Here is a 20,021-nt window from a genome sequence, read left to right as displayed (position 1 = left end):
GGGGAAAAAAATGGTCATTATATCCACTGTCAAATCCGCTAGGGAAGATATAGTGGCAATTTGAATAAATAACGGACAAAGGACTAAGAAACATTATAGGAATATCATTTCGAATATGATTGGGTCTACCACGGGAAGGCTATGTAATTTTATGTGAATATACGTATAAGAAATAATGTGGTGGTAGGCAATGGCATACCACCACATTATCTGATGCCACAGAGACTATAACAAAACCAACTCCAAAAACTGCTGTTAAAGGAAGACCTGCAACTAGGTGGAAGGATGGGATCAGTGAACCTTTGGGCGTGATATTTCGCGATGCTGCTCGTATAGCACATGATCGATGCAGTTTGCGGAATTTGTTGGTGGCTACAACAGCTTCTCATGGAACTATGTGATTGGGAGAAGAAGAAGATATAATAAATTAGTAGGAGAATACAAAACAAGCGATTAGTAAGTAATATCACATGCATGGACTAGAGATCGTCAGAAAAAAAATTAATTTAACGTTACAGTCAGGGCTCGGAATTGACCGGAGCGCCCCGGACTTTTGTTCTGGTTCGTCACAAGCATCAGTAATAATAACAATGATAATAATAATAATAAAATTCTTTAATAAGTTAAATCTTATACATTTGTGATTCCAAGCACAGATAACTATAAGAAGAATGTTCCAAAACATTAACTATACAAGAGACCAAGCCCAATTAGAGTTAACTATACAAGAGACCAAGCACAATTAGAATTAACTATACACGAGACCAAGCACAATACAAAGTTAAGCTACAAAACAACCATTAAAAACAAAATATCAGTATAGAGAATTAATCGTAATTAAAACAAAGAAGACTACAAATTAACATTACATAAAATTACCTCAGCACACTAGGACCGGAAACTTGCATACCTGTCCTTTACATACAGTAAGACAAGTCAAGGTGTCATCTCGATATGACTTGTTAATAGACCATAGGTCAATGTTGAGTGAGTAGAGAATGTCCAAAGTCACATTTGCGAAGTGTCTCTTGAAACTTCGTAACCTCTGGAGCCTTGAGCACAAAGAGGGGGTACTGCGGAGGTGTCTTTCTGGAAAACACCAACCAACCGTATATTAGATGTTCATGTAGTCATGCTTAGATGAACGCAGATGAAGGAATGCTTTTATTTTCCGCACATGTGCTCTATGGACTGTGGGCGTTGGGCAGGTTGGAGCAGAATGCCGACTTGGATGTCGTATAGATCAGGTGAGACCACAAGTTGGTCCACTTCAGCACCCAGAATTCAAGACCGCATTCTTGAGGCTGGTGGGAGGTGCAACTGACCAAACTTCCACGGCATAGGAGAGAATGCTACTGAAGTACGTTTCGAGGAATTTCCTGATTATTTATTTATGGTGAGTTCTGCACAAATCTATTTTCATTCCCCAGAAGGCTCGCAAGGCTTTGGTATTCTGAGCTTGGATTTGTAGTTTGTAGGTGAGGTTCGTATCAATGATTACTCCTAGGAATTTGACACTGTCAGTGGGAGCCTGAACCTTTCCTGCTAATTCCGGAAGTAAAGTGTCAGCGGACGTCATTCGAGTTGGAGAAAAGATGAGATAGTTTGACTTCTCTGGATTAACTGACAGGCTAACAAATTGGGCATACTCACAGGATGTATTAAGCACTACGCCGGTTGCACAGTGGTTTTCTACCCAAACCGGGTAGAAAAGGCCCGGGTTTGAATCCAGTCGATGACTCGAGGAACTTTAATTGGATTTTTTCACTTTGGTTGAGTTAGTCGGTCTCAGGCCGACTAATTCAGCTACGGAGTGAAAACATCGACGTCAATATCGATGTACGTCGATATTGACTTTGCACTGTTATGACAGATTTAAATTCAGCGTACCACACCACACACCACGCTTTCTGTTGCACGGCCATCTTACTGACACTGACTGAGGCGGTGCGCGTAGGAGTCATTCTGCGCAAACTCACGGCGCAACCAAGGTCATTGTTGAGGGGTTAAATAAAACTTAGTGAGTTACCACGCTGTTTGCTGCTACGATCACAGCAATCACTCAAATATTTCCGAAGATAATTAAAAGGGAAATCATGGACACCTTTTTCGATGACCCTGTATAATAGTTTGAGTTTTTAGAATGTATTCAGGTTTACAGTTTCTGAGGAGGTTTGTCTTGCTTGTGGATCAACAACCTGGCGTGTGCATGGAACGTAACACAAAATATCAATAGCATACGACAAGAGCGTGTCACGAATATTGCAGCGAATAGCAGGGCAGAGAGACAATGACCTTGTGAGACACCTACATCGGCGCTTTTAGAGACTGTAGCGTTATTCCATGTGAAGTGTTAGCGTTATTCTTCTAAATAGAAGACTTTTGAGGAGTTCGAGTATATTGCCGGATATCACGGCAAGATATAACAAGAGGAGAGCTTTTCAGAGAGCTCGCACCTCTCGGCCAGCTACTGATGTGGAAGCCCTTCGTGAAGACTACAAGAGGACCAGGAACCAATACACTTCCATGATCAGGCAGCGAAAAAGAACTACATGGGAGCGGCTGGTTACCACCACTGGTAACTCGGACCCTTGGGGAGTGGTGTACCGAGTTACTACCAACAAATTGCCAGGAGGAGAAGTAGTCCATTCCACAATAACACCACAAGGAATCATGACAACGTCATGGGAGCAATCCATGATGAATATCTTGGATACTCTCTTTATCAGCGACGCCGATCATCTCACAACACAACAGCAGCAAATTTGTCTAGATAATGACAATTACCACATAGAATCTGGGGAGGAAGAATTTAACACTGAAGAACTGTAGCAAGCTCTTGGCAAATGAAGGATAAAAAATCCCCAGGACTAGATCGCATTGAACCAGAAATACTAAAAAAGGTCGCCCAGGTAAATCCCCAATTTCTGCTTAACCTGTTCAATAAATGCCTAACCCAGGGATCCTTTCCAGAAAGCTGGAAAACAGCTGAATTAAAGTTAATACTGAAAAATCCATCGAAGCCTCCAGAACAGACTAACTCATACCGACCCATTGCCCTCTTGTCCACATTGAGCAAACTACTTGAACGCCTCCTCCATACCAGACTCCTAACACACTACACAGAAGCTGGCCTACAATCCAATTCACAGTATGGATTTCGCCCAGGACGCTGCACAGAGGATGCTCTCTACCAAATAACCCAAGCTGCAGCCAACACTAATTACAAGTACTTTCTCCTCATAACCATTGACTTTGCCGGGGCCTTTGACATGCTCCGGTGGCCAAGCATTCTTCGCAGGCTAAGATTGGCACGCATACCAGCCAACTTATACAGGTGTATAGAAAGTTACCTTTCCAACAGGAAGATCATCATCTCCTCACCATACCAGAAGCTCACCAAATCTATCTACAGAGGCTGCCCACAGGGTTCGGTTCTCGGCCCGTTCCTCTGGAACATCGTCCTTGATGAGTTACTTGGTCTGGATCTGGGCCCTGTTACTATCCAAGCATTCGCAGATGATATTACCATCTCCATCGCAGCGGACACCAGAGCAGCTCTCGAGGCTGCTGGAAATCAGGCACTACAGATCTTACAGGACTGGGCAACTCTACACAAGCTCCGGATTTCTCCACAGAAGACACAATCCATACTTCTCAAAGGCACCCTACAAATATCAAGGCCACCTCAGATCAAGGTACAAGGAAAAACCATCAAGCTGGTAACTTCCCTAAAACACCTGGGTATCATCCTGGATTCAAAGCGCTCCTTCTTCCCGCACCTCTCATACCTTCAAGTAAAAATCAGAAATTATGCAGCCTTAATCGTCCGAGTAAGCAGGTGTGACTGGGGTCTGAATCGAAGAACACTCAAACTCCTGTATAACGCTATATTCCTCCCTGTTATTACATACGGATCCGGGATTTGGTACCATAGAGCAACAATTGTTCGCAATAAATGCAAACTGGAAACAATTCAGCGAAGTATACTGCTTGCCATTACCAGGGCCTGTTGCACAGTAAGTTCTCCGGCCCTACAGGTTCTTGCAGGTGTCCTCCCCCTTGACTTGGAGGTTATCCGTCGAGGATTGCACTACTGCCTGTCGCGGGGAATCCCAGCTACCATCTTTGGACATACCATCGACACCCGCACTGACTGCAAGCAAGAAAAGAAAAAACTAGCTGCCATGCTACTACAAATCTGGCAGACAAGATGGGAGGAGACGGACAAGGGCCTGATAACTAAGAAATTCATCCCGGATGTCAAACTAGTTTATCCAAAGTCGCCGCCTTGGTTCTCTCCTGGCCTCTACGTTATTATTGTTATTTGGTTTTTAGGAGCATTAGCAACTAAGGCCATATTGCTCCGGGATATGCGGTGGTCATTCCCTGAATGACCTTTCCGCATCCTCCGTATTTGGTGGTGACGGGCTCGAAACCCGGTCTAATCAAGAAGCGTGTGCTACGCACTGCTGCTCCTTCCCACCTGGCTACGGAGGCGCCCCTGGCCTCTACTGTACATGTATTATAACTGGACACGGCTCTATAAATCATAGGTTGACTACCTTGGGAATCATCAATAACCCCTACTGTACATGTGGAGAAATTGAAGATTGGGACCATCTTCTTTATAACTGCCCAATTTATGACGATCTTCGAGGAACACTGTACACCAGGCTACAACACATACCTCAAGGACAGGAGCACCTGTTAATTTCTGAAGAACAATATTATAAATCATTAACGGAGTACGCACAGAACCTCTTTTCTAAGCGCAGGACTCTACAACCAATTCAAGCCAGGGATAGAAACCTGTAAAGGACTTACTCAAACTTGAAATAAAAAATCTGTACTTGACTGTTTTACCAGCATCGACTTGCTAAACCTGGAACATCCAAAGTAGGATTACCTGCTAACTTTCCATATGGTTTGGTAGGCTCCAGTGGTCTTGACCACTCCACCGCAAAATGTCACACTCAGCACTCTCACTGAGTGCTTTTTCTACCCTTCTGGAATTATCCCCTCCCCCCTTTTTTCCTGGTGGGGCATATGCTCCACTGTCAATTTATGGGATGCCCTTACCTACATCCCCTTACTCTTACTTTCATCCCCCATCTTCTTCCGTACACCCTGTACCGCCGCACTCTACCTTATTTTTTATTTATTTTTATTATTTATTTACTTATTTTGTTTTATTTTTTTATTTATTTTATTTTATTTTATTTATTTTTTTTATTTATTTATTTTATTTTATTTATTTTTATTATTATTATTTATTATCGTTTTTTTATTTTTATTTATTATTATTATTTTTTTATTATATTTTTTAATTTTATTTATTTTTTTATTTATTTATTATTTTTTAAATTTTATTTATTATTATTTTATTTTTTTTTTTATTTTTTTTTATTTATTTATTTTTTATTATTTTTTTTATTATTATTATTATTATTATATATATTTTTTTATTGGTCTCCGTTCAGGAAGCTCAGGCGACCCTGACGGAGACCTGCCAGAGAATAATGGGCAGCCTGGCTACCTGCTAGTGGTGTGTGCGGGCAACGTGGGGTTCCACCAGGGGCCCTGCGGCCAAATGCCAGGACACACAACAGAACCCAACACAAAACTACACATTCAACACACTACACTTTTTCTTGCATTTACAGTGTTCTGTATTTCTTCACAGTGTACATATGGCGCAGATGTGGGAAACCACAGGTGGCGCCCGACCTCAACACTATGCACATTATGCCGGATATCACGTAGAATCTATTAAGTAAAGCAAGGAGGAGTGTGATTTGGATAAGTGATGAGTCGAATGCAGATTTTACATCCAGAAATATGGTGTGGAGATCTTCATTGTTATTCCAGGAGTAAAGTATTTTCGGCGATAAGGACTGTAGACAAGTAATACCGGTCTGAGGTAGTCGAGTGGTCAGCAGCGAGAGTGCAATAGCACGCGATATTGGAGTAGACCGGGGGTTCAAGCCCGTGACTGCTAAATTCAATTAATGTTTGTATTGATGATTTATTGTAAACTCCACTGAGCTGGTGGTTGTGCAGGAGTATAAACAAGAATAGATAGATCTATTTGGCATGGCATAATGAGTATGATCGGGCTTATGTGCAAAGACTGCGAGTGCAACATAGATGCATTTCTAGAAGCATTTCAGGAAAGGAGAAGCGATCGATATTGGCCTGAAGGCCGCAGGTGTTTTGGCATGCTTTTTTGGAACTGCCACGACTCTGCAAGTCAACCAGCTTGAATGCACCTATGCCTGTTTGAGTATATTGTTGCAGAGGTGGTTGAGCTCTCTGCTGATGAAATAGGAAGCAATTTTGAGACTAAAAAGAGGAATGAATGAATGAATGAATCATTATGATTTTTTGACTGGCACCAAAACATAACATGATTATTCTGGTTAAAAAGTAGATATGTAAATAAATTCTGGTAACCTTTGAAAAGAGGTTACCAGAATTATGTAAAAAACGGCATATGCATAAAAAAATATATTTTCAGATTTTATATACGTTTTTATGAATTAATTAATAAGGTGTAAAAATTTAAAAACAGCTACATTTTGTCATTGTCGGTTAAAATCTGAGTATGGCTCAGTCAGTATATATGGCTCAGTCAGATGGTTAAAAGCGGTAAAACGACTGTCGCTAAAATCTGGACAGTCAATTAAAATGTGTCAAATAGATAAAACGGTATCACAGGACTCACACATAGGAATGTCACTGGTCCTCAGAAAAAAAAAAAAAAAAGTGTCAAATAACTGTATCCTACGCGGAGCCGAGCAAGAAGAATTTCCTCTTTACGATCCAGGGCGCAGACTAGACGGCCACGGTCTGATTAGGGGCTTAATCTGATAGAGTTTGTTTGTTATCTGCCCATGCCATGAATCTTGCCACTGCAAATGTCTTATTACGGATTATTTGCTTGCAGTCTGTATGGGGACTAACAGGCCAAGATTATTCGTCGGAGTTGCTGATTTGGCTGCATTATCGATGAAATCATTTCCGGTAATGTCGATGTGGCTAGGGATCCAGCAGAAGCAGATCTCGAATCCGCCTTCATTAAGAGAGCAAATCATCTGCTGAATCCTGGACAGGATTCGATGATTGTTGTGTCTCATCGCAGATAGAGCCGGTAGTGCGCTCAACGAATCGGTGTATATAATAATAACCCGATGATGTTATGTGGTCCACGGCTATCTCTATAGCATGCAGCTCTGCGTTGTATATGCTGCATTCGGTGGAAATCTGCTCAGATATATAATAGTTCAGGAAAGAGCGAGGCAGGTCTCATATATGATTCTCACTTCGAGAATCATACATGAAATATATGAGAATCATACACAGATTCATATACGAGAATCATACACAGGCAAGAAGTCAGAATGTTCGGCTCGATGTTGTGAGTAGAGCTGAAGGTAGATAGCAGGCGGCGTATCCGACTTCCGGTAATGCCGGAAGTCGGATACTCGTTTTTAAAGAAGTCACATGCTGGATTAAGAACATGCCAGGGTGGAAGGAGCTGCTTCGGTGATCGAGCAACCTTGTCTACCCTTATGTTAAGCTCTCTGACGCGAATACCGAATGGATGGTTGTCAGTTCGAAGTGTGCTATAAAGATTTTCCCATCGTGGTTCATAAACGGGCGTCCACGTGGGGTGGTCTGGCAAGGAGTTTAGCTTAAAGGCACACTGTAGAGACAACTATTTTTGTCGAAACGACAAAGATGGTTCATTTGCTTCGACATACAGACTTTGGACAAGTAATGTTCGGAATGCACCAGTAGCGATACGAATGGCCTTACGGTGAATGTGGTCAAGCCATCGAAATGCGCTATATCTGGCAGAAGAATATATCCGAGACCGGCAATCTAATTTTGATCGTATAAGTGCACGGTACAGACGGAGTAAAGTGCATCTGTTTGCGCCCCAAGAAGTATAAGCGAGAGCCAGGAGAATGTTAAGCCCTCTCACGCAATTGATGCGTACCTGACGAATGTGTTGAAAGAATGCCAGCATTTTGTCAAATATGAGTCCCAAGAATTTCGCCTCTGCTACTACTACTGGCATGGTGCTCTGTCCAAGTCTTAATTCAGGTCCTGGGCGAAGGTTACGTTTACGGAAAAAATGGACGAAACGGTCTTCTTCAGTGAGAACCTGAAACCATTGGCCGTGGCCCAGGAGTTAAGACTGTCAATGGCTTGTTGCAATTGTTTCTCAATAACCCTCATGTTGCATGATTGAGAAAATATGTTGAAGTCATCAACATAGAGGGCACTGTTTATAGTTGGAGGAAGTTGTTCAGTAATGGAGTTTACTTTAATGGAAAAAAAAGACTTAAGACAGATCCTTGCGGTATCTCTTCTTCTTGACAAAAGGGCCGAGAAAGGGTGGATCTTACTTGAACTTGGAAAACTCAGCGGGATAAAAAACAGGAAGGTGACCTCTTAGACAATGGTTATAAAGGTCTTTTAAAATACCAAATCTCCAAGTTGTGTCGTGCGCTTTTCATGTCAAATAAGATGAACACCAAGTGTTCCCTTTTTAGGAAAGCATCTCGAATATATGTTTCCACTATAATTAGGTGGTCCAAAGTGAACCTGTTCTTTCGGAAGCCCTACTGAAAGTGAGAGAGAAGGTTATTCGATTCTAGGTACCATAAGAGACGAGCATTCACCATTCTCTCCAATATTTTGCACAGACATAGGGTGCATAATGCATAGTGTCAGGCGCCACTTGTGATTTCTCACATCTGCGCCATATGTACGCTGTGAAGAAATACATTTTTTTTTTTTTTTTTTTTTTTGCACAGACAGCTAGTCAGAGCAATAGGACGATAATTTTTTGGAAATTTAGGATCGCTTGACCAAAGCAAGAATAATTGCTTTGCGCCAGGTGTCCAGAAAGAGCAGATGATCCATGGATTTTGATGAAAAGTGTTTGATCATTTTATAATGGACATTTCGGAAGCAGTATCAGGGTCAGGCGGTCCCGTGGATCCTATAGAGGAGATTCAAGTCGTCTGCATAACTGATAAATTCTGTTTGCTGGCACAAAATGGGTGGGTGGCAGCCGTAAAAACGCTACAACTGCGCGGGTAGGACAATGGTAGCGTCACCGTCCTCCCCATATCAGGTGGAAAAGGCTCGGGTTCGAATCCCGTCGATGACGCGAAGAACATTAATGGGCTTTTTTCACTTCGTGGCTGAGTTAGTTGGTCTCAGTCGTAGATGGCACGATTTTCCCCTCAGAAACTGGAGTTTTTCGTCCAGAAAACAGACAAATCGACCATAGAACACATGCAATTAACAGACATAAGACACACACAGCAAGGCAGATGAATTTAATTATTCGAGTGGCCTAAAAATAATAGTTTGGTTTTCATTTTAGCCATAAAGAAGAGCCCTGAACACCGTAAAGAAGCGCTTCTTTACGGCTAACGAGTGGTAAAAGAAGACCCAGGGCGGAGTTCTTTCAGGACTTTCCTTGTGAATGATGATTTTTTTATTCACAGTCAGGCGAAGGACCCTGGTTGTAAATAGCGACTTCAAGAATTCCAGTATAACATCAGTAGACTTTGTAAGGGCAAGTGCTGTTTTCAGCTCGTGGATGGTAAATGGCCCATTATATGGATGGAAACCCTTTAATGGATGCCTGATGCAATAAAACCCATAACAGCGACAATGCAAGGGCATAAAATTAACCAATAAAGAGACAAAATTAACCAATACAGCGGCATAAAATTAATACAGGTAAACGAAAAATTATACGTAATTATACGTTTTATGTTGATAAAACGTATAATTACATATATTACATATTAAAATTATATTAACATGGGAAATGAAAGAACATTCATTTTTTTCCCATGCTACGTACTTTCCTCGATGAAAAAACGATGGCAGTCACTCAGCTGAAGACGAAAGCTGCTTCCTCATGATGCGTATTCTGTAGGATTTGTCGTCTATGAAATTTTTCTAGTCCACATCCATCTCCTAGACGTTGTGGAGCATCTGCATGGGCAGGAATCTGTCGCCTATCCTGAGCCTCCACGGCACAAACCAGAGACTACAATTGCACATCTGCCAAAAACTTACCATATTGCTTTCACCCGCTATCATTTTAATTGTGACGAGTAAGCGGAGGGTGAAGATCCGTTCCGTGGCTTTTCTGTAATGAAGCACTTTGGTAATATCTGAAGTACCGGTATGTGTGAGGGGTGGAAGTTTATACTTGAAGAGGACCCACCGAAGAATTCAATACTCATCAGATGCAATGGTTTTTAGCGTGGTTTTCGTTGCCGACGCCCAGATTTCCAATCCGTAGGTGATGACTGCAGAAACCGGTATATGTAGTGGAGCGTGTACTCAGGCTCTATGACATGAAGGATGTGTTATTTGGCAAACCATCTGGATGTGAAGACCTTGTTGTGAATGTCTGCAGCATGGTGTTTGAAACTGCGTTCAGGGTCAAAGATAACGCTGAAATCTCTGTGCTTGGTTACTGGGGGTGATGAGGGTTCCATGGATTCCCAAGTTTAGTTGCGTTGGGTTTGATTTAAGTGAAAACGCCATTTGTGTATTTTTGTTTGGATTTATCTTAAGAGAAAACTGTGCTAAGTATCTAATCAGATCCTTAAGGCTGTTAATGATGGTTTCGGAAGCAGAATAAGGTCAGGAGGTCCCGTGGATCCGATAGAGGAGCTTCAAGTCGTCTGCATAACTGATAAATTCTGTTTGCTGGCACAGGAATGGGTTGATGGCTGCCGCAAAGAGGAGCTCGGAAAGAACTCCGTCCTAGGGAACGTCCTAGGTGGAGTTCTTTCGGGACTTTCCTTGTGAATGATGATTTTTTTAATTCACAGTCAGGTGAAGGGCCCTGGTTGTAAGTAGCGACTTCAAGAATTCCAGTATAACATCAGCAGTCTTTGTAAGGGCAAGTGCTGTTTTCAGCTCGTGGATGGTAAATGGCCTCTCATACACTTCGTGAGTAGCCGACGAATGTGTTGAAAGATGTCAGGTTTTTGTCAAATATGTCCTAAGAATTTCGCCTCTGCTGCTAGTGGAATATAAACTGACAAAACAGGCCTTTAATATAAAATTAAGGGCCTGTTTTGTCAGTTTTTCCATCCCTATGCATGAATATTAGTTTTGCCGCTGTCACTTCTTGGGATTTCGATTCAGAACAGATTTCCTCTTCCGTCACATCCATGAGATCCCATTCGGCAATGACAGCATGGGATGAGTTAAGTGCTTTGTGGAGGCTAACTGTGGTAGGCATTCCCCCGATAGATGTAGCTCGTGGGAGCTGTTCTGATGTCCGTCACTTCTGGTCTCTACAGGAATGTCTCCTGACCGAAGCAGTTTTACTGATTTAGGAGAGCCTGCCATCCCTTGCAAACCCTACTGGATAAAGAAATAATGAATGTATGTAACAATGTACAAAATGTAAAGGAACATGTATATGTAATATTCACAAGGTACTTTGTAAATCACGAATGTAAAGCTTTATGCTATTGTTATGATTAATAAAAAAAAAAAACAAGAAAAAAACTCTGTCAAATTAAAAATTAACTAAGGACATTCTGATTTATTCCCCATAGATAAGGATGGTTCACAAGGTTCTGCTCTGGGTCCTTATTTCTATTTGGAATATTTATAAATTGCATCAAAGACTATCCAGCATGCCAATTACTGTACAGTGGTCTATGCAGATGTCAGCCAGATCTATAAGGCTATCTGCGTCATTGGAAAATGTTATGATTTAATTAAATATATATTTTTAATTAAATCCAAGCGCTGTATAGTTTAATAATTTAATTAAATGTGTAGTTTAATTAAATCCAAGCGTTAGCTGAAAGAAAATGGACTCATAATGGCACAGTGTTTTGTGGAAGTGTGCCATCGGTGGTTCCCACATCGTCAATCCAGACAAATGTTGCCTAAACTTATATAAAGATTATCATAAAACAAAATAATAAAGTAAAACCGCGCAATAGACGAAAGCCAACAACTAATTATAGTCAATAATACTTGACTTCAACTATCGCTAACCATATTTACTATGGGAAGCATGTACATACTATCATAGTGGGTAGAGCTTCAAAATAACAGGAACTTAAAGAGTCATTAAAGACTTCAGTGACATTAAATTCCTTATAAGAACTTATCACAATTTCACAACTTCTAGAATGTGCTCTTAGATACGGTCCCCATGTTAAGCACTAATTAAGACAACAGAAAGAAGAAATATTTTATAAGATTTGTACCCACCGGGCTAGCCAGGTTGGTAACCCAAAGACCGGGCTAGCCAGGTTGGTAACCCAAAGACCGGGCTAGCCAGGTTGGTCGCGGGTTCGAATCCCGCCTCGGGCTTGGATCAGAACAAAATGCAAAACGTTTGGGAGGTGCATTATGACCACAGAAGCATTATGACCGCTAACAAAAAAAAAATAAAAATAATAAAAACTAAGATTTGTAATATTTAAAAATGGTTTGGCCACAGAACGTATGGCGAATGGTCAACATCAATCGTGGGTAGCAGCGGTGGAAAACACTGAAGATTAAATCCAGTTAATGACGTGAGGAATTTTTTTTGGTCTTTTGCGCAATGTGGCTGAGTTAGTGGTTTTCTCATGAAAGAGTACCATGATTTTTCTCCCAGAAACTCGTTTTTTCATCCAGCAAACATTAAATCGACCATAAACGCACAATTTACGGACATATTACATACGGCGCATTATAGCGATAGGACGATAGTTACTGGTAATTTTAGGATCCTTTCCTGGTTTTGCAAAGGCAGAACGATTGCCATATGCGCCAGGAATCCGGAAACTGCTCTTCAGCAAAGATTCTGTTATACAGAAGGAGTAAGTGATTCATAGATTTCGATGGAAGGTGTTTAATCCGGAATCCGGAAACTGCTCTTCAGCAAAGATTCTGTTATACAGAAGGAGTAAGTGATTCATAGATTTCGATGGAAGGTGTTTAATCATTTGATAATGGATGCAATCTGGTCCAACAGCGCTTTACTTAGAAAGGAGGAGTGCTCTTTTTAGTTCTCCATAGTGAATGGCCCGTTGTCGGGACAAAGGCCCTTTTGTGTGAAATTTAATGCTAGATTTCACTTTTATTTTTCAGGACCAGGAACTCTTGGGAATTTGAATATATCCCAGAGATGTTTGCAAATGTTTCCCCAAGAGCATTGGCTACTGAAGTTGGCTCTGCAATAGCGCATCCATTATATTCGCGATTCTATGAAGGGTGAAATGTATATTATCCCTTAATTTTCCGGATTTTATCCCAGACCACCTTAGTGCTGGTAGACTGGGTAATAGATAATGTGAAACGCATCCATGATTCCTTCTGACTCTTACGGTGAACGTAGCGTGCTTTGGCTCGAGCAAGTTTAAAAGCTATTAGATTGGCCGTGGTAGGATTTGTTTTGAGCTTTTTTGCTGCTGGGCATTGTGGATTCCACAATTGTTTGGGAAAAGGTGGAAACCGGATAGATGATTTTGGAATGGCATTTCTAGCTGCTTGGATGATAGCTGCTTTTCTGTGATGTACGTGACTGCATCATTGATGGGCTCCTGACTCACTGCAGTGATATTGAATGCTGCCAGATTTTGGAAGGCATTCCAGTCAGCCTAATCGAACTTCCACCGTGGTAATCTAAAAGTAAGACATGGGCTCCCACTATGTAAACAAGTTATCACACGGAAGTGATCACTTCCATATAGGTTCTCCTCCACTTCCCAAGTGAGTGAAGGGAGTAGAGAAGCGGAGCAGATAGAAAGATCAATGGCAGAAAACGTACGGGTAGGCACGTGGAAGAAAGTGTTTGTTCCTACATTTAGAAGGGAGAAGTCATTGTCGTTTAGCACATGCTCTATGACTTATCCTCTTCCATTGTTGCTAGCACTACCCCACAGGGTCTTATTTCCATTAAAATCCCCTAGAAGTAAGAAAGGGGGAGGCAGCTGCGTTACAAAATCATCAAGTTCTTCCTGGGATGTCAGTACCAGGTGGAAAATATATAGAGCAGATGGTTAAAAAAACAAAACCACTGTAAGGCGAATTGCAACAGCCTCAATGCTGGTTGTAAGTAGCACAGGCTGAACTAGGGTCTGCTTGCCCAGAAGGACTCCTCCATGAGCAGGACCATCCGCAATTCTGTCCTTACAAAAATTGTGATGTTACGCATGGTGGAGCCATCACTTGCCTCTCTGGGCAGTTTAGACAGCCTGCCTTGATGGAACTTGGAGGCGGTGGGGTGTTGAATGTGAGGATAAGAACTCGGGTAGGGACGAGAATCCCATCCTTTCGTATCGATATTCTTTTGACAGCTCTTTCAATTCAGAGCAGATCTCTTCTTCAGAGACATGAAGAAGGTCCCACTCTGATATAACATCACGCGAAGAATTCAGAGTTTTCTGGGGGGGGGGGGTTATGGTGACAGGTGTTCCCCTTTTGGATATACAGTTCAGGATTTTTTCCTCTTGTTTTGCGCTGGAAGCTTCAATCAAAATGTCGCCAGAACGCAGTCGTTTAACGGATTTTGGTGATCCTGCCAACCCTTCTAATCCTTTCTGGATAAAGAAGGTTGACATCTTTCCGACTGACTGCTCTCTAGTGGAATGGAGAATGAGGAAGAGTGGCGTCACTGATGGTGGTGTGTCCTCAGTTCTGGCTCTTTTTACAGAGGTTTGCCATGCTATCATTTCGATTAATTAGGGGCCTTTTTGGGGGCCCAGAAAAAAGAGGATTTAAATTACTCATAGGAGTAAAATAAAAATTTCAGATGCCCTAAGTACCTCACGCACCACGGAGCCCTACGAGGTGACGTCCACTCGTGAACTAGCAGGTACTGCGTACACGAATGGGACGCCAAGTTCGCTCAGGAGCATCATACGCCCGTTTCCAATAAGCCTTGATCCCGTCCTAGGACCAAAGGGAGGGAGACTTATTGGATCACAGTTGATCCTAGCAGTAAGAACCATCCGCCAATTTTCCCAGTCGGGCCGGTCCTGGACCACCCGTCTTGTGGAAGCAGGAGTCGAAGTGGTGTATTAAGGCTGGGCCCTTCAACCACCAGGATCTTCCTTTCCGAGTTTTCACGGGTAGCGGCGCACGACTGCACACGCCGGATTCCAACGATGTAACCCTGGAACCAATGTGATACTAGATCCCAGTGATGCTAATGTGGAAGACCAGCAGTATCACTGGGAGGTCTCCTCACCATATACAGGTTCCCACATCGAGGGGGGGGGTGACCTGGGATGCAAGAGAAGACAACAATTTGCTGATGCTCACGAAGTGGGCACTCCACTGGCGGAAATTGTAGTCGTCAACAGAGAATTGGTGATTACTGTGATCACTTCATTAAGTAACGAGCATGGAGTGTGCTGCGAGGTGATGACACCGAGTGGTCCTGTGTACTGGTGTCCCTTTACTTCAAATTTAGCGATATTATTGAACCATACATTCAATATTTAGAGAGAGGTGAGGTGCTGTTGAGAGGAAAACACATAATGGTAGCTGCAGACACTAATTCACGCTACATACTCTGGGGGACTGGGTTCTCCGATGAGGTCATGATCTAGAGGAGTTCCTTTCTTCCTCGGGGTGGGGAGCTGTGAACGACCCTCAGCAGCTTGCGACCTACTCCTCTGTATGTGGTGAGTCGTATATTGACGTTACATTCTGCTCTGAAGCAGCTTTGAATAAGATTACGAACTGGATGGTCCATAACGCTATTGTGACCAATGACCATAGAGGCACATCATATAATTACTCTGTGACTGACACTCCCAGAACCTGGTTGGATAATGACAGGTTTGCTACTAAGACTGTTAATTGGGAAATTTTTGATAATTTGGTGGAGAATCGTATTAATGAAATTAATGATTGGGGATTTATTTCTGCTTCACAGAAAGTTAATATGGTAACAGAAATACTTCAAGAGGCTAGTAGAGCCTCATGAGGAAGAAGAAGAAATATATGAGATCTGTTCTATGGTGGGATTCCATCTTAACTGATCTTAAGAAAAGGGTTTGGTCTTCAAGGAAGAGCTTTCAGTCTCTCGAATATAGCCAATGCTGATCTTATGGCTGAGTTGAAAAGGAATTACATTGAGTTGAGAAAGAAATATTCCACAAAGATCAAGATGTTTAAACGTCAAGCATGGCAGTCTTTACGGCATGTTTGAAGCATCTATGAACGATGAAGGGGGGGAGAGCTTGCCCACAGGTTGTGTTGACAGAGAATGTATTATCAGGAATGCTGGTAATTCCTCTAATTCCTGATAATTCCTCTCTTCGTTCTCTTTGAGAGAGAGAAGTCATGGTCAGTGTCTTGATTGTCATTTGGTTGAGAACTCTTTGGCTCTAAACGTGGAAATTGGAAATTCATTTGTTTCCATCTCTGCTCCTTTTAGCCCAGGTTACCGGCCCCGCCACGTGGAGGCAGGAGCGGTGCCGCCAGTGACCAAGCGGTTGTTTATATCAGTAGAGTTGGTTAGTAATAAAATATAAAGACTAAGTAAAGAAATGTGGATTTTATTTCTGGGTTCTTACTTTGGACCTCTAAAGTGCAGAACCACTTCAAGTAAACAAAAGAATAAACACACTAGAAAAGAAACAGAACTATATCACACTGGAGAGCACTCTATAATCACAGGAAGACAATCGCTTGGCACTCGGGGCCAAGATGGAAAGATTAATGGCAGAAAACGTACTGGTAGACATGTGGAAGCAGATGTTATTTCCCATATTTAGACGGCAGAGGTTATTGTCAGTAAACATATTACTATATTATTATTATCCATATGGCGCAGCGAAGCCTGGGACTTATGGTGCAACGAAGCCTGGGGCTTATGCTGCACCAGCCAAAAAAAAAAAAAAAAAATATATATATATATATATATTCCTTAGTTACCCTGAGGAGAAGTAGAAGGAATCTAATGGTATTAAATCTTAATACCAAGAAAAAGAAGAATGACGGTATTCGGCTCAGGACTCCGTTGTTGCATCCTTTAGTACATCAGCAGGTTGCTAAATCAGTTACAGTAAACCCAAACTGTTCATGTTGTTTGAGTGCCTGACATCATAGGCCTACAATTATCATTCTGGCTTCGTGTTCTTCACAGGTGAATCCAGGTATGGGCTGAAGTCAGGTTCTTGTCAGGTCCTAATGTGCTGTGAAAGAACCCAAAACAACCTGGTGTGTACAGGAACAAATTGTATGAGGTGTCATTAGTCAGGTTGTATACATCACACTATCAGGAAGAGACCCTGACTGTGTGCAGATATAGAGATGAAATTAGAAGATAAGGGATATTTGTCCTTATGGATTGGCATGCTCATCTCACTTTCACCTGAATCCTATCAAGCATGGCTCAGATACCCTAGGAAGACATATTGCAGCTCATTTAGACTGTCCAGTCACGCTTAATTAGCTAAAAACAGCACTAACACAAGAAGAAACTCATTCTATAATAACTCATCAATACCTTGATTTTAGTGATGCATTACAGGTGCAAAATATGTCTGGCAGTTGCTGGGTACCATACCGAAGTTGTCTGTACACATGCTGTGCAATGGCCGTAATGATCTTAAAAGTAGAAACAGTTTTTGTCACTTACTGTTAAAAACTGTTCTTACAAGCTTATGGTACTTTGCTTATGTGCCAATAAATCTACAATTACTGTTCTCTCTAGAGTTGATTTGAAAATTTTTGAATATGAGGTACATATGTCATTTACATGCATCGTTTGAACAAGCTGTAAACCTCTAATTGTTTTTTTTTTTTTTTTTTTGGCAGTGTTTATTTTGTTCATTTTTATATAACAAAATATAACAAAATGTTTATTTTGTTATATTGTATGATATACAGTAAGTCACCATTATAAAATTATTATTCTATACTGTACATTAGTATGGAATAATTTCCATATATTAATAGTGTCGAAACACTGCAAGGAAGCAACTTTAGCCATAGAAAATTTTACTTTGTTTGCCCAACTTTCTAATAATATACCTAATTCTCCTCTAAATTTATTCAGACTACCCACTTCCACAAGAGCAGGGGGAAATTTATTTTAACAATCAGTTACTCTGGCTCCTTTTCCAATTTGTCTCCTTGTGTGTGTAATCTGAGAAAGAGTATCCAGCATTGACACAGCATTTAGTTTATTCAACCCACTTGAAAACCTTAAATGCTTCAATCAGATCAGCTCACAGATGTCTGGTTTCCATATTAGTATTAAGTATAAAAGTACAGTTAAAAGTAGTTGTTGCAGATCTCAGGGTTTCCCTATTAGCCGCTTTTATACTTCTTGTGAGGCTTGCACCAAATCCAGTCATGCGCGTGTAGTGTTTTGTGCTCTGTTCAGTTATCATGTTATGTGACTGGCGCCTGGAATCTTACCAAAAATCTCATCCTGGTATCAGGATCAGCAGACAAAGAAAGCTTGTCAGGGACATTTCTGTCTTCTTTGAAGAAGAAGCGGCCAAACATTATGGACCAAATTTCACCCCATCACACTCCATTAATAGGGCAAAATTCAGTATTAACGAATATATACACTAAAAACAATTAATACAAGGTCAAGCTGGTTTTAACAGTTCACCAGACAATACAAGTCTAAAAGGAAAATCCACTGGAATAGCTTTTCCAAGGATCAAATAGATAATAGAAGAATCTTCAGAGGCAGTAGAAATCCGAAAGTAGTTTTTAGTATTAGTATTAGCCACATTAGTAATGGCCACGTGGTGCAAGGAAGCCTATGGCTTATGCTGCATCAGCCAAAAAGAAAAAAATAGATATATTAAATGAATAATAATAATAATAAATAAAATAAAATAATAAGAATAAAATTAAAATAATAAAATAATAATAATACAAATTAATAAGAGAAAAGGAAATGGACAATCTATGCATTTCCTTCTTCCCTTAGGTAATTATCCAGCTGACCTTTTAATTTCCCCAGACTGTCAGCCTCTACCACCCATATAGGTAACTTATTCCAGTAATTTAAAACTCGCTGGATAAAATAAAACTTCCTGCAATCTAGTCTAAACACTCCCACCCGTAACTTTAAATTATGTCCCCTAGTTCTAGCCTCATTTTTAACCATGAAAATTTCGTCCTTATTCATTTTGCTTATGCCTCTCAGAGCCTTAAGCACTCAATGAAGTCTCCTCTAAGGTGCCTAGTTTCCAAACTCTGCAACCCACATATTCGCAGTCTTTACTCATATGGACGCCCTTTTGCCGATCTCACCAGGCGAGTTACCCGTCTTTGGACCCTTTCAAGAAGAACACTGTCTTTCTTTAGGCGCAGTCTCCATACTTGGACACAGTATTCCACGTGTTGTTTAACAACAGCCTTATATAATGGGATTATGATTTCCTTATCTCTACTAGCGATTGTTCGATAAATCATCGATAGGACACCATGGGCCTTCCTTGCAATCATGTAGACATATATAGTATCTTATGTGGGACCGTACCTGAACGTGAGTTCAACTCCGCCTTTGTACACTGTGATGATTACAGGCCAGAAATGTGTGTAATATTATGTTTGTGCAGTGTGTGTGTTGTTGTGTTGTTTAGTTGTTTCTGGCCTCTTTGTCACCAGGCAGGCGATCACCTGGAAAGCCTGTCCAATGTCCGTCTACACCACGGGGAGGTGGGCCACAACTGCGCATGTAATGTGGCGGACCTCGAGAAGCTCGTACTAAATGCCCAAAACGAGTTTGGGATATTCAAAGAGAAAAAAGAAATGAAATAAAATAAATAATAATAAGTAAAAAAAGAAATGAAATAAAATAAATAATAATAAGTAAAAAAAGAAATGAAATAAAATAAATAATAATAAGTAAAAAAATAAATAATAATAATAATAATAATAAATAATTAAAATTACAAAATAAAAGCATCCAAAGTCTACTGGTTAAGTGCAAGACTAGTGGATGCTACGATCCCGTACCTAGGAAGCCCAAA

At 41.0% G+C, this 20,021-nt stretch overlaps 1 protein-coding gene across 1 annotated transcript in view; it reads left to right on the top strand.

Annotated features, from left to right (window-relative positions):
• The first annotated feature begins 19,473 nt into the window (after positions 1 to 19,473).
• LOC150077369 (vitellogenin-2-like) overlaps positions 19,474 to 20,021 on the top strand; it is a 37,587-nt gene continuing 37,039 nt past the window's right edge. Inside the window, exon 1 of the mRNA XM_090385874.1 lies at positions 19,474 to 19,534. Within this exon, the coding sequence (XP_090242000.1) occupies positions 19,474 to 19,534 (61 nt within the window). The remainder of the gene's footprint in view (positions 19,535 to 20,021) is intronic.

This window comes from Mastigoproctus giganteus, chromosome 12, assembly GCF_048544385.1.
Source record: "Mastigoproctus giganteus isolate SK-2022 chromosome 12, ASM4854438v1, whole genome shotgun sequence".
In the NCBI taxonomy this organism is placed as follows: Eukaryota; Metazoa; Arthropoda; class Arachnida; order Uropygi; family Thelyphonidae; genus Mastigoproctus; species Mastigoproctus giganteus.
The sequence above is the reverse complement of the archived record's forward strand: the minus strand, read 5'-3'. Positions and strand labels throughout refer to the sequence as shown.